Source organism: Physeter macrocephalus, chromosome 8 (assembly GCF_002837175.3).
Source record: "Physeter macrocephalus isolate SW-GA chromosome 8, ASM283717v5, whole genome shotgun sequence".
Lineage (NCBI taxonomy): Eukaryota > Metazoa > Chordata > Mammalia > Artiodactyla > Physeteridae > Physeter > Physeter macrocephalus.
Window position 1 is genome coordinate 135,285,738 of NC_041221.1, and position 16,396 is coordinate 135,302,133.

The 16,396-nt window shown below is 33.8% G+C and overlaps 1 protein-coding gene across 6 annotated transcripts in view; it reads right to left on the reverse strand.

The window, feature by feature from the left end:
- MATR3 (matrin 3) overlaps positions 1 to 16,396 on the reverse strand; it is a 48,099-nt gene that overhangs the window by 13,478 nt on the left and 18,225 nt on the right. For 4 of the 6 annotated variants that reach the window (XM_028493279.2, XM_055086789.1, XM_055086788.1 and 1 more), the window contains 2 exons: positions 5,514 to 6,601; positions 482 to 543 (listed from right to left, as the gene is read on the reverse strand). In XM_028493279.2, the coding sequence (XP_028349080.1) occupies positions 482 to 543; positions 5,514 to 6,425 (974 nt within the window). In that variant the 5' untranslated portion in view covers positions 6,426 to 6,601. The remainder of the gene's footprint in view (positions 1 to 481; positions 544 to 5,513; positions 6,602 to 16,396) is intronic. The other 2 variants (XM_055086791.1, XM_055086790.1) reach the window with 1 other exon arrangement.

The following is a 16,396-nucleotide window of genomic DNA, read 5'->3' on the forward strand; positions in this document are numbered from 1 at the left end:
AATTCAATTTCATTCTAGCAGCTTAAACTCAGAATCAAAAGTATCTCAAAAGCAAAAAATATACATCCTGAAGGGTTTTGCTTGAAAACTAACTTGTAACTTCTAGTAATTTCCCCCCTTTCCACATCTTCTATATTCTTAGAGCACGTATTACTGTTACTGCAAATGCTCTTATGAACCTGTTCTATGTATCAAAGGCTATCTTTAAGTCTATTAATTCTTTCAATTTGTATAAAAAGTACCAACATTTATTAACCCTAGAAATAATATTAAATAACAAAGTACCACTACCACTGCATCTGACATCCCATATACAATTCCAGATCTAAACATTTTGTTTGTAATTGGCATTGCCTGGACAGTACCAACTATGCAATAACAACAATGTGGATATTACAAGTAAACGGTGAACTCCCCAAAGCAATCAATGGGTGTTTCTGATTCACGATAAGGATGCTTTAAAGGTATTTCAAACTCCTACATTTCAAGAAGAAGCTGGCATCGACGACTGTGACTTGCTCCATTGATATGTTGACTCCACTCCTGCAGCAAAGTAAATTAGTAGAATTAACAAAAATAAAACTAAGGTATTTTCATTTGAACCATTCAAAATCTAGGATGTCAATCTATATGTAGTATCATAAGCAGAACAAACACCTGCCCATTCACTAATCACACTGAATTAATTTAAAACCGTTTCTCTGAATCCTTGTAGCTTGATCCTGCCCTCAAATACGCCATGCACATTCTTGGAAAAACTGGATAACTTGGTTAATATACTAACAGACCTGACAGGGAAAAGATATAGAGTTAATAAAGATCAAGAGTAGTAACTGACCTTGAGGATCAGTAGGCATATTAATTTCTGCTGTGGACGAAACTGAATTTTTATTTACGTATCATTAGAATTGCTTTTATAGAACTCTAAATATGATAAAATATCCATGGTTATATCACTTTAGAAAATATATACTATAAATGTGAATAATTAGTTAAAAATAGTATCTTTAATTTTATTCAGCCTTTGAGGTATGTTGCAAGCTAAGTTGATTCAAAAGGAGTGACTTTTCTAGAAAATGCTCCCATTTATCAAAAAACTAAGCTCCCATTATATTTCCCCAAAACAGAGAAGCAAATTTTAGGGGTGTCCATTTCTAAATTTTAGGGAGGAAAACATTTTATTTCTTCAGTATTTGCTCCTGTGTGATTATTTTAAATTTGAAGGTATTAATTTTTTTCCTATTTTATGCAAATAAACTTTCCTTTCTTTAGTTAAAAATCCACATGTAAATGATTAACATTTTAGGCAATATAAGAAAGAGTTAGGAAAAGTAGGCTTTGCTGCCAGACTGCCTACATTCAGTTCCCAAGGTGCCACTTACTAGATGCGAATCCTTCGTATAAGTTATTTAAATTCACTTTGATTCAATATTCTCCTAGGATTTTGTGAAAAGTAATGAATTAATAAAGGTAACCTGTTTATCGGAACATTGCCAGGCACATAGGAAGTGCTAATAATAAAAAAATTTTTAATTAAAAAGAAAGAAAAGCAACTATTATTACATTGCTTATAAAGAAAGCTATCTTGTTTTACACTTCCCGCTTTACAAGTATTATTGTTTCACAAATCCCCACAAAATAAGGCAACTTTTCCAACACCCACACTACCTAATACATTATATTTGGAATATAAAACATGGTCAGGCAATGTTTTCAAAAGGGAGTCTCACTTAGAGCTGAACTAAAATAAGGAACCAAATTACAAGAGACACCATTCTGAAACTTTTCAAAAAGTTATTTTATAAATGGGATCTAATTTTTAAAAACTAACTTACATTTTGAGAGTTTACACACATTTCTATGCCCTACTAAAATTAACTAAAACTGTGAAAGAGGTAAAATGGAACACATTCAAACAGAATGGTACTTCTAAGAACTTGGGGAACTATCTCTCAAAGCTGGATTGTCTTTTTAAAATAATGGCTAGTAAGTAAGGAACTGGAAGAGATCTCTCCAGCTGGCTCTACAACCAGATTATTTGGGATATAAAACATTTCTACTTAAAAAGCCACAGACCACTGACTTGCTGGAGGCCACTTTTAAAATGGCTGTAACCAAGAGGCGCCATAGGTAAAGTTCACAAAATTCAGAAGCGGGATTAAACAAATACGTTAACTTAGAATTTTCTTAACGAAAAATGTTCAGATTTAAAATAAACCTTGAGAAGTAGTGTGTTGGGAGAGGAGCAAAAGTTACCCTATTAAGCATGCTTCTAATTAATAGGACATGGAAAGGATATCTAGTTGACCAGAAGTTATTTATATCCAATCCCCCATGATCTTTAAAGGTTCAAACTTGTGAAAGTATGGCTGGTCTTACAAAGTACTAGAAGGAAAGCCAAGATCAAAGAATCAGTTATATACCTCCCAAACCCACCCATTACTAATCTGCACTACCATACCTGATCTTTTACTGTTTGGTCTAAGGTGAGGATTAAGAGCCAAAAGGGTTTTTTAAAAAACCTATATCCTTGTATTCTACATGGAGGTAACTCTCACATCAGATTAATAAAGAGTAAGGATTCACTTTTTGAATTCAGAAGTTCTGCAGGAAAAACTACATTCACCTTGATGTCTCTGAGATACCTAAATTATATAAAGAAAAGATAATTTGGAGAAGCACATGTGGAATGGCAGAATAAAGAATAACTTAAGGGCTTCTAGAATACTGAAAGGAAAATATGAACTCAAGTGACAAGACAGTGAAAGGGCTGTAGTGGCCAGTTTTCTTTAAGTGAAAGGAATTTTGAGGCAAGTTCGAGGCTGTGTAGAAAAGCAACTTGATGTTCTACAATGACCTAGAAAGAAATAAAAGCAACACCATCACTGAAAGTTACTTAATATATCAAAAATAATGATGACAAATTAGATGTTTTTCACCTAAAAGTTTCTTATTTCATAGTAAGAAGAAGTTTTGATCATGTAGGCTATTTAACGTTACTACTAAGTGAAAAGAACAGATTTTCCAAGTTATGCAGCAATACCAGAGAGCAGGATTAAATGTTAAAAAAAAATTTCATTATCCACTTCCTCTAAACTCATTGATTCTACATCAGCTATAAATTAAAAAGATCCCTACTAAAAGTATTTATTTTTTCCATAATGAAGATATCCAGAAAACATTAGCTATGTTAAGGAAACTAAAATACATTAAGAGAATCCAGGTGCTAAAACTTCTTAAAATTGGTACAATTTACAAATACCATAAATTTTGTAAATCAAACAATCAAAGGGCCTCTAAAGTAATTCTTAACTGTTTCTAAATTTGTGATAAAATACCCAAACTAGCTAGGGTACATGCATTTTTACAGGTTAAAAGTACCTCTTGCACTAGATAAGGTGTCTTACTCTTGAGTTCAAAGTCTCAAATATTCAAAAATATTCTTCTGTCAATTTAGGTCCATTTACTATCATTACTTATTAATATAACTGTTAAGGAACTAGAAGGTAGCAACATTTGGAGAGAAAAATATAATCATATATAAAAACAGAAACTTTTTTCTGATTAAAGTCCTTCTTGGTTTTCTTTTGTTTGTGTTCCTTTACTGAATTGTTTTCCCATGTGTAAGCAGCAAGGTTAAATTACTGCTCAAAGTCAGGAAAAGGAGACTTCCAACAACAGCTTTTGATTTATGATGACTCCAGTAGCTAAGATTTTAAGTCCCTTACAATCACTTTGAGACAGCGTAACTAGCTATCTTTCTTAGAGTTTAGAGAACCTATCTGAGAATATTTCTCGTATTGCCATTTCTGCGAACAGGCAAGAAGTAACAGAAAATATTTTGAGCCACCAAACTTTAATGGACCTTTTCATTAAATCAATTCATACCAGACCTAAAACTTGAAGTCTGGTACTGAACAAAAACTAAATTCCATGATATACTTAGTGTATCCAACAAATTTGAAAAAGGAAAACACCAAAACACCTACTAAATACAATTCCCTAACTTTTATGAGTTTGTGGTTCTGTCTTAAATGAAAATTAATCTATGAACGTAAATTTAGCATTTGAATTTATTTTGACATGGATTGAAGATTAAAATATTCCTTGTATACTTAAATTGATGCATTAACTCAAAAGATTTTTGTATTATAAGGAGTACATACACATATTTAGCTAGTAATTATTCTTAAAGATATTTTTCAAAGTACTCTGTAAATTCAAATAATATAAGAAGTCTCTTCTCTTGTTATCTGAGACAAAAATATTGAGATCCAAACACAGAAAAGGGACTGATTGGTAATACTTTTAAAAAGATTAAAAACAAAATCTCTAATGACCTATATGATATAGTTTGCTCAAAAATCAACACTCACTTAAAAATGCATTTAAAAGGGATAGCTATGAAAAGAAAATGACCCTTCCAAATGTTACTGTGAAGAAAAAACCCTGTAACAGTAACCATCTAATCAGTTTCATGGCAGCAACATGTTGCAGTTAAGTACAGCACATCAGGAAAAATGGATGGTCAGATTATAGATCAAGCTAGTGGAGTGCTATGATGTTGACTTTAAGTCAACTGCACTGTATTTTGGGGGGGAAAAAACAGTGCGAATGATTAGCATTGAAAACGTTGAAAGAGAAAAGAATATATTTAAAAGGACATTTTGAAAAAGTTCCCATTTTGCCAGATGTGATAATTAAAGCAAAGGAGGATTAGATTTTTTTTTTTTCCTCAAATGACTATACCAGAAGTCTAAGCCTAAGTCAGAAAAAGAACATGCTTATGAGGAACACAGAGCAGGATACTGCAGTAGTTGATTTTCCCAAGTCTCTAAAGGGATAGATGCAATATGGGATAATAAAAAGTGAGTTTTGAAGTATGTTTAAGAAAGTTGTGGAAAAGGAGAAAAAAAATGATGAAAAAATTTCAGTTACAGCATGAGAGTTTGTGTTAAAGGGAAATTAAAAAAGGAAGAATGAACTAATCTAAAATATGAAATATACTGAAACAAACACCAGGGCTCTACATTAACTCTTTCCCTGTAGCCACAGATAAGGAAAAAAAGAGAATTGTTCAAGAATACATCTTTACTACATACGAATCAGTAATTAAGACAGATGGAGAGCTGATTATCTAGCATCCTGAATGGCAGAGCACATTGACTGCAAAAAAAAAAAAATACTTAAAACAATTCAACAAAGCAGACAAAAAACCTGCTTAAATATACGATTAAGAAGAACATATTGATGCCAAAAACCAACAAGATAATCCCAGTGGATGACAGCTTTGTGGCCAGAAGTAATCTAGGCAGATTGTATTAATGTAAAGCCCTGGTTTAAAATGCTCAAAAACAATTACCTTCGAAATAAAGTAAGTGTTCTCAAAAGTATAAAAATTCTTGATCAACTCAATGTCACCAGACTACAGAATTAGAGTAAAAGATATAGGTAAATACAGAATAGGCACTACAACGTAAAAGAAATTAGAAGTATCTGTTGCATTAACTCACCTTATTAGAATGAACTGGCAAATCACATATAGAGCACAGATGGGGATAACCCTTCAGTAAGAGTCCATGGAAGTCTTCAATATTGCTACTTGGAGGAGCGCCCCTCTTTTTCTCAAAGAGAGATCTCTCTTGTAAGGGGCCAGGACCACGTCCCATTCTCTCATACTCACTGTCAAATTTATGATAGTTATGCGAGGTCTCACCAAAAAAAGAATCATCCCTACACCTTTCTCCATCTCTTAATCTGTCATCTTCATAATCCATTCTGTCATAATAACCAGATTCTTGAGAACGACTTCCATGGTCATAATCAAGCACTGGGTTGAGACTAGGACCACGATCATCAAAACTGTCTGTTCTAAAGTGCCTTTTTTCTTCCCAATCGTCCCTAGGTACTCTGTATGGTGGCTCCCGTGTAGCAGATCTGCCATCTCTACCATAACTCAATGTAGGGCCTTCTTCAGTTCTCCTCCTTTTAAGCTGTAGAAGGATTTGGGGCAAGTTCTCAGGAGTAATCTTGTCCTCTGGATAACGACTCAGTTCATCGAAGTCTCTAGCAGACAGACCAAAGCTGGCCAAAATGTTACTGGCCTGGTCTGCATCCCCACGGTGTTGAGAAGACAAAGGGAGCGGACCTCTACTTCCAATGTTAAATATAGACTGCAAATTATGGGAAGAAGTACTAGCAGAAGACAGTGCACTATGAGCTCCTTGTTGATTCAATGAAGAACTCATTCCAAGATTCATTAAACTAGCAAGGCGTGCAGTACCCTGGTTCATCCTTCCAAGAGATGCTGGCATACTTAAAGACTGGGTAGCAGCAGCAAGAAGGCCTATTCCTGCTGCAGACAGGTCACGCCCATGACCCTGCGAGTCCCTACCGAGAGATGACTGCTGGAATGACTTGGACATTGTAGAACTATCTCTTGTCTAGTTTATAGATTTAAAAAAATTTTTTTAGAAGATGGCCAAAAAGAAAGCTCAAACTAGAAAACTAGGTTAACTTTGCTTCAAAAAATGGTAACGCCAAGAAAAAGGATCAATAAGGACTGTAGAATCTTCTTCAAGCTGAGAACCAGCAGACAACTCTGTAGAAAAATAAGCAATTTTAGTCATAAATCCCTTTAAGTAGATGCCGTTTTTTTAGAAAAAAAACTTATGCATCATGTTGATTAAAAAAAAAAACCATTTAAGATCTCAAACTTACAAGGAATTACATAACTTAAACAGATTTCAGATGTATGCAGAGCCTGCATGTAGATATTTAAAAAGCAGTCTTTCATGCTAAAGTTTAACTATTAAAGGGAATTTCATACTGAATTTAAAAACATTTCAATTGAAGGGTTAGATGTCTGAATACATCAAAATTTCAATAAAAATATAGATGGGTCTCTTCTTTTAGAAGAATAAAAATACACCCTATAGTATGATGCTTAAGTTCCAGAAGACTAAAAACAAAAAATCAAGGTCAGCAAGTCAAAGATGAATCAGTTGTATTGTTTTAGAAAATGAGACCTATTAACACTACCAGAAAGAACCAAGTAAAATCACAAGTAAACGAAGCTTAGGTGTCAAGTACCTAGTATAAGATCTAAGATCAAACACAATAGTTGAGACCTTTATGCAGCAAAATCAAATTGAGGTAAAGACAGATGTGAAGAAAAATAAGTGACTTCCTACAGTTTAAGGATTTCTGCACAAATTTAAGCCAAATAATTAACTGCCTTCTTACTGTCCATCCTATATCAGGCAGTTGCTTATTTCATCTCTAATCTTAAAAGGTAAGGAGAACTAAATATGCTCAGTACAGAAATAGGAGACCTCCCAAGAAAAAACCCAGGTACAGGAAGTATAGGTGATTTAAAGAAGTGAAACTCCCCTAGGTAGCAGCCACTGACATTCACTTAATGCTCAGGGCCACAGCACCCCTAGAGCTCAAAACAGGTGAAAATGAAAACGAGATCTTGCTTACACAGATTTCTGTAAACAGATTCTTTCACAAGAATAGCCCAATCACCTGGAAAATTTAAATTCTGAATGCGATCCTCCAAGATGTGTTTCCTCCAAGACGCGAAAATAATGAAATTATTTTCATTTTCTTTCTTAAATTGTTATTTTACCTCAGAAATTGTTACATAAGAATTTGGAAAGCATTTGTGTGAACTCATAAAGTATCAGTTAAATGATATACACAATAAATGTCCTTGATGAATCAATTTTATAATCACAATTACATACAGAGATTGATAAGTCTTAAATTGTTTGCTACATAATTCTACTAGGAGACGTTGCTCAGTTAACTTTTATACATTTCATCACCCATACCCCTAAGTACTGTTAGTTTAAAATATTAAACTTTATTAATGTAAAAACCAGGCAATATTCAATAGTTACAAGTCTATTATGGGACCAATTCCACCAATGACAGATTAAAGTAAGGAAACACTGGATGAAAACAGTGGTAGAAGAAGTATAAAAAAAAGTTGCAGGCAAGACTTTAGATTTTACAAAAAGATGTAACAAAGTTAAAAAGACATAGAAATGCTATCAGAGGTGACTGGAAGTACAGAAGATGTTTTCGCACACCAAGAAAGACGAATTTGAGAAAAGACACTAAAGAAACTAGTTCTAGATGAGATCCATTATGTAAACTACTTAGGCCTTAAGATTAATAAAGACAAGACTAAGTGTACATCATTGGATGAAGGTTTCTTTGATATGACTTTTAAATGCCATACAGAATGCCGGTTGATATACTGTGTAAACATTGGTAGGACCCTCTAAGTTTTCATGTATACTTTGTTTAAAAAAAAGTCAATACCATTAAGAGGGTTTTTCGAAATCAAAATTTCAAAGTATCGAGGTTACTATTAATTGCAGCATTGCCCTTCATTTGAGAGCCAAAGCTTTATATTATTGAAAAGCCAGTATCTTGAAAGAACTATTCTTTCCCTTAGGAAAACTATACTGCAGCATTATGATCATATGTAAATTTTTTTAATTGATCATATTTTAAGGGAAATAAATGATTGCTGCAATACATAATTATTTTTCTTTGTAGCATATATGAAAATGGTGGATCTGCAAAAAGGAAAGGTTAAGAGAAGTAAAGGTAAAGGTGATAACCTTAAGACAAACAGAAAATGGATGTCAGAAAAACTAAGAAAAAGGGCAAGACAAACCATGTAAATCCCATGACAACTTGTAATTCTTAAGAATAACAATATTTTTGTGACTCAGAGTTTCAACTTAAAATGCAGTCCGACACAAAGACATGAGAGTAGCATTACTGAAAAAGAACTTAAGTCAGACTTTTGACTGAAACAAAGTTCTTAAAAATCTTTTATTAGAACAAAGAAATTAAGAGAAATTAGACGAGACAGCACTGGTGCAAGAACATTTACAAAAAGTTCCTTTAGATCTTTGGTCAATGGTGAACGTAAAACGAACAAGTCACTTTAAAAGGCTCCTTTAAGCAAGACCTACTGCCTAATGAAAGTTAGCACAATACTGAGAGGTTTACTAAGTTACCAAGATTTTTAAAAAAGATTAGCTTCTTTTACTGTATTTTTCCCCCATCATTATAAATTTGCCTTTTCACAGAGATTAATAAAGCTTGAAAATAATTCCTGAGATAACTAACCTAGAATGTAATATCAAAATCCAATTTACCCATCTAAATTCTTTATACAATAAATTCTAAATGCCCATTAATGCAGAATCTTTCACTTCCAAAAGACAAAGTACCTCCACCCCACCCCCAACCAGGAAACATCAGAAAAAAAACGACTAATTAGGCTTGCTTTACAAATGCCATTTAACTACAATCTGATATTCAAATTCTCAATGAACAGATTTAAAGCTCATTTCAATACACAATTCTAAATTATTAACCTGGAACTTAAACCTAGTTCATGATATAAGTGCTACTAAAGATGTTAGCTTCACCTTCAACAGCTGAACAAGTATCTGTATGTATGGTTAAGAAATAAGCTTCAGTTAAAAATATTCAACCTCCACATTCCACGAATACTATCTGATACTCTTTATTGGATTTATTTTCTTCAACAATTAAAAGAAATTGAAAACTAAAATATTTCAGAAAACAAATGAAAGCTTAACACATCCAGAAAGCTCATGGAGAAAACAAATAGTTGTTCCATATTTCGATTTCCTATGTAAAATAAAGACTTCAGAGGGTTATTTAGCAGGAAGTGAAATGACCATAAGCAGATTTAGTTCTTTAAAAGACATTATAGAAAAAAATCTTCAGCTTCTACATTTAAAGATGCTATGTTTTAAAAGTATCTAATACCATCATATGGATCTTTAACTATGTTTTCAATTGTGTGAAATAATCACTTCTTAAAAACAACTAATTTTAAGATGGTATAATCATAAAGGCTTGTAGAGATACTCAGGAAAGAAATATCCACTTATAACCCTTTAATCTCACACAAAAATTTAACACACAACAGCTAAAAAACAATAGTTTCTTACAGTATTTTCCCCATCTGAATTAAAAACACAAAAGGGTGTAAGAAAATTTCAGATTTTCCACGTTCTATCAAGGTCAAACACCCTTGTGATTTAACTTATTCATGCGAAAACATGCCAAATACACGTAGCAACCAACAATACCAATACAGTAAAAATGTCCTAACCATTTCACCAACAGATGGCAGGGATAGTTCACTATTAGTAATTTAAAACATTGACTACTCTGGTCAGAACTTTTAAAGCAAGCAACTGACTCATTTCCAATTAAAATACAGGGTTAGGTTAATTACTCTTTAAAGTTTCTCATTTATTAAATTTATAATGGCTTTATAAATAATTTATCAACATAGTTTCCATTTTAGAGTGTTAAGTAAATTTTCATTTTCACATTACCTTATATCACTATATGTTTTCCCAATATATGTTTATAACTTGTATTTCATTTAAGGGTTTGATTTTTTAAAAAGATTGTTATCTGAGGAACTATTCAATTTTATATATTGAGCTTGAGCCACTTAAAAAACTTTTATTTTAGTCCGTGTTCTTCAGTGTCATAATCTCATTTCAGTATGGCATGCCTTTAAGTGACTTACAAGGTTTTTTTAAAAAAAACAAGCTACTAATTAATTTAAATAGTAAACCCCCTAGGAAATACTGTCCCAGATTCTTTTTTTAATTGAAGTATAGTTGACTTACAATACTATATTAGTTTCAGGTGTATAGCATAGTGATTCAGTATTTTTGCATATTATACTCCACTATAAGTTATTACAAGATAACAGCTATTATTCCTTGTGCTATACCGTATATCCTTGTTGCTTATCCAGCTCTATTAATTTCATTTTTGTATAAAGCAATATGTGCCTCATCACACAATAAAGATAAAACCAGATAAAGTGTCGTGCCCAGGAAGGCTGAAAAACAAGTATTATTTTTAAAGGCTTTAAGACTGTTGGTGTTAATCCAATCACAGACCTGGATTCAACTTCTAGCCCACTTCTTGATCCTTCGGCTAACACAGTACCTTCATCTGCTAAAATAGAAATCTTCATGGTAATCCACAGAAAGGATTCCTATTATTCAGACTTGAAACATTTTTCTTCTTCCTAGGTTTAACTTTTTTTCCTAGTGACTTTATCAACTAGACATTAAATATTTTCAGATTAAGCAATAGAGAAAACTGATAAGTAAATTCATACTACAGGAAAGAAAATTATTCCATTTAACTGGCAATTCTGACTCTTGATTTGACCTAAGACACTAACTTGGCTAACTCTCTTCTCTACTTGAAAGCAAAATCTGGTTTTTCTCAAGGCATCTGCACTCTTAAGATTTTCCCCCTCCACTCAAAACTTTATGATCTACTGCTCTTGGTTTCCACAAACATTTGTACAACTCTCTGATTTGATATAAACTGAGATTTTTAGAGCCCAAATGCCTGGATTTGAATCCCAGTTCTACTACAAAATAGCTGTGTGACCTTGGGCAAATTACTTAACATCTCTGTTTGTTCCCCCATATGTAAAATGGGACTAAAAATAACACCCACTTCATAAGACTTGGTACATGGTAAGCACCATAGTGATCATCTACTTTATGCAATCTGATCCTCACAACCAATGAGAAACTAGAAGTAAAAGGACTGCCCCAGAGACATAAACACCTTTCACTTTCACTGCACTATTTCATATATCAACTATACTATCATGTCTCATCCCTTTCTATTTGAAGTCATTTAAAATCTGAACTTTGTTCCTGAACCAGAAGTCTGCTTTAAAAGACCAGATTTAAAGACTGGCAGTAACCTAGACAAATAAGACTGAAGAAGAGAAGTGGATTCTAGTGAAAGTAAACAAATTAAACCTCTTCCTTCTTCATTCTCTATTTCCAATCTACCTTTAAATTACCTTCTCATCCTTCAGAAATGCAGTCCATAACTATCTCCTCTGCCATAACCTTACTGGAGATACTCTGTCCTCTTGCCTTCCAGATGGCATCCGTGTATTGGATCCATGTTCACAGGTTTCAATATAAGCCTCTTAAAATATCACTCATTACTCTCTTCAAAAATATACTACTCACGCCGCGGAGCAACTAAGCCCGCAGGCGACAACTACTGAGCCTGCGCGCCTAGAGCCCCTGCTCCTCAACAAGAGAAGCCACGACGAGAGAAGCCCACGCGCTGCAACAAAGAGTAGTCCCTGAAAGCCCGCGCACAGCAACGAAGACCCAACGCAGCCAATAAATAAATAATAAATAAATAATCACACACACACACAACTCCCTACTACTTACCACATGAAGTCCACACTCAAATACAATTATTAGCTGGAATGTGTCTCTCCGTTCTCCATTTAATATTAGTAATTCTCTTAAGGCCCAGCACCACCCCCTTTATATCATACATTATACAAACCTGTCTATATAAACACCAAAGTTTAGAAACAACGTTAACAAAACCTTAGATACCTTCTACCTACCAATTTCCAGTGATTCCTCCTCCCCTTCTGCAGTCTCTTGTTTTTAAGTCTTACCACTTAATAGACATACATCTTTTAAAAAAGTGTTAATTTGGCATTTCTGAATTTTATACAAATTGGCTTAAAATGTATGTATCGCTTACTTTTAAAAACTGATTTACACATGAATTACATCTACATTTTCACTGCACTATAGATACCATTATGGCACATACACTTATCTGTTTTGCAGATGATCAACATTTAGACTGTTTCCAATTTCCTGTCATTATCAAGAACGCTGTTATGAATATTTCTCGTTTTCCTGATGCTTAAGTGTAAAGTTCCCTCGTCCATTCTGCTTTCCCAGAATATCAGAGCCCACACAAGGAAACATAGCTAAGCACTAAAATTGTTGTTGTTCCACATCTTCTCACAGCTAGAAAATTTTTTTTTACTTTTTGATGTGAACCATTTTAAGTCTTTATTGAATTTGTTACAATATTGCTTCTGTTTTGTTTTGGTTTTTTGGCCCCTTGGGGGGGGGGGCACGTGGGATCTTAGCTTCCCCACCAGGGATTGAAGCCGCACCCCCTGCATTGGAAGGCGAAGTCTTAACCACTGGACCGCCAGAGAAGTCCCAAGTAAGTACAAAGGTTTGTATTTCTTTGCTATTACTGTTCCTTTCCCACCTACTGTGTGATTCAGGTGTTCAAACACTTGACTTTAAACTTTCACATATGGTATAAGCTCTTCTATCAGTGACTATACCAAAGGGAGATGTTTAATATCCTAGAAATTCCCACAGAGGAAAAAAAAAACCAAACACCATACACATCACCTTTAAAGACTAGAAAGTTGTCTATTTCATTAACAATCTGCAAACTACAAATCAAAGATCCTACTGAGACTCTAGTATCAACAGATTACTTTCCATATTTGCATTTACTGCTAACTATGACAACAACTATAGGCATTTCCCCCCTCTTAGCTCTTCTTATCCAGCAGCATATCCAACAGCAAGAGCTGGGAAGACCTATCATCCCACCCCCCCACCATGGGAACCCTCTTTGTTTTCCTACTAACATGTTCTGACAGGTACCAACAACCACAGGCTATTGGTACTCTACAAAAGGAAGGCAGAGATTTGCTATTTTAAAAAGCTTCCAGAAAAAAACCAAGTATTTTATATCAATTAGCCTTATTCTTTGGAATAGTTTTAAAATCTTTAATAGTTAAAAAATTTAAGTTAAAAATTTTTTTAATTAAAAAGAATTGTACAAAAAAAGAATTGTACAAAAAAAAAGAATTGTACATAAGCTTTCATTGCTACTTCATGTAAATTTTAATTTCAGCAACTCCTGAGCCTTTTTTATACAGACATTAGGGCTTGACCTACAACTGGAAAATCACATGGAGGCTGCAAAACATCAAAGGTACTGCATCTATTCAGACCTGCCACAGTAATAAATTATATTCAGGTGAGGAAAGATAACACAGCATTTATCATATAACTTCTACTGTATTAGTTTATATTTAAGCTTACAGTCAATATCATCTGCGATGAGTCAAAAGCTAAAGTACTTTAAAGGCTACATATCCAAAGTCCTCTCAATCCACTGGCTTCTCTCTACTCTACCTTTATCCACTAAACAGCTTTTCTACCTATAAACCTTTTAACAAGCATGTCACAACCCTTGATCCTAATGGTCCAATGAGAAGACCCACTACATACCTAGGAATTTTAAATTAAAGCAATTTCCTGGACAGTGTTAATCCTGGAATAACCACATAAATAAAAAATTGCAAAACTACACTGTCTACAACCCTTCTACCTCACCCACAAGGAATTCAGTATTGTCCATCCCAAACCTTAAGTCAGTCAAATATACTTAGAACCTACTGTCAGTGTGGTACAATTTTAATGCAATTCTAACTAAGAGAGGTATATAAAAACAAAGCACAGACTTTTAATTAGAAGATCTGCTAAGAACACCACCTAACAGACCATTCATTACCCAATTCTCTAGTTTTGATCATTTAAAAACAGCTAATGGCTGCAGTTCATATCATAATCTAATTATTAGTCCTAATAATAAGTTTACATAACAATGTCTTCAGATTTCTGTTTGTACACACATAATAACAAGAGTATCTTACGCAAGCGCTTCTTTCTGTCACTTTTGAACACTGCACTTGATTTCAAGAAGCTGGCTCATTTCTATCTCAATTCCCCTCAAAAATACATGAGATCATAAAAAAAACAAAACATGAGATTCTGGTCTTTTCAGCAGTTCTAGCATTTAAAAAAAATGTTTCATTTTTTCTCATTACAAAAGTAAGTATAACGTCTTGAGGATATTTCAGAAAAAAAAAGAAGGAAATACAAATGACCCACAACGCCAACATCCAGAGCCAAAATTTTGGGTGTATCTCTATTTTTATGCTTATTTACATGTTCCTTGAAACAACAACAAAAAATCATCAAATTTGGTATTAGTGGGGTTTTATTACACTTTCTTCCCAATGAGTACTATATTCCACTATAACTTTCCCATCACTACTCTCCTCTTAAAACACTTCTAAATAGCTGTAGAGATTACCACTTGATGGCCATACTACAATTAGTAGATCTCCAAATGTTTTATCTTCTGGATTTTTAATATGCTTAATAACCAACATTAACATTTATGTACACCAATCTTTGACACATTATTCCCTTATTTACAGGATAACTTCCTGTAAGTATATTTCTTCCATTTTTAAGCCTATTTATTAAAACATGCAGAGCCTGAATCAAGTATCCAATCAAAATGCAAGCGTTCTAGAACACACTGGCATCACTGCCGTTGGTTAACTACATAACGACTTCCTTGGGGTTTAATTCTCTCTTCTGTAAAATTAGGAATTTGAACTACTTGTTATTTCTTAAATTATGTAAGACATTTTCTTTGCATTCTTCAGTTGTTAAAATTTGTTTAAATATCACTGACTTGTAATAATATTTGGCGTTTACACTTCCCTAAAAGCATAAGTAGAATTAGTATGTTTAAAGACTCCTTTAACATACACAATGTTTTAAGGTCAAGGGTGGTTAAATCTTTCTGAATTAATTAGCTCAAAATGCTACGTAAAAACAACTCCACTTACACAAAGCTGAGGAGATGTGTAAAGATGATAATGTGAAAACTTCCTCTCTGGGTAAGTATACGCTAACGTTATCAACATATAACGTGAAAAGGAAGAAATGCCAATTTAAGGCACTTTCAACACAAACGCTTCTGGCTAACGATCACTTTCCCAAGTCTTATTTACATAACCAACCGGAAGAACCTTCATGTAGTACTTCAATCGTGTTTAATTTTAAGTTTAGTTAAGTGTAAAAGTCACACAGCGTTTTTTGCAACAAAAATCTGTCCTCCCCGCCTTCTTGATTTTCACAATACTACTAACGTGAAACAATTATGTCGAGAGACTCCGTAGGTGACTGAACCATTTAGCTTTTTAAAAGGAAATTTTATTTTGAACATGTATGAAAATTGCCTAAAATATAATTTTTGCACGCAGAGTACAGCTGTTTAAATTTACCTAGGAGAAAACGGTTTTGTCGACTATCTAAAAATATTAAACCAAGCTCTGTTCATGCACAACGCAGCATCAATGCAAAATCTCATGACTACGACCTGGGAAATCAACGATTCGCACACTATTCCAGCGCGCTTGAAAGACCAGAATTTCGGAATCGCCATAACTGTTCTAGAAATATCTGGCTGGAAAACTGTAACTGATCCAATAAGCCTATGCCACAGAATGGGGCCACAGAGCAGGATAAACACCTAGGAGATACTGCTCCGCCGTAAATGGTAAAAGTCCCTGTAGAACACAGAACATGGCACAGCGCCGGCATCGAAAAGAACAACGATG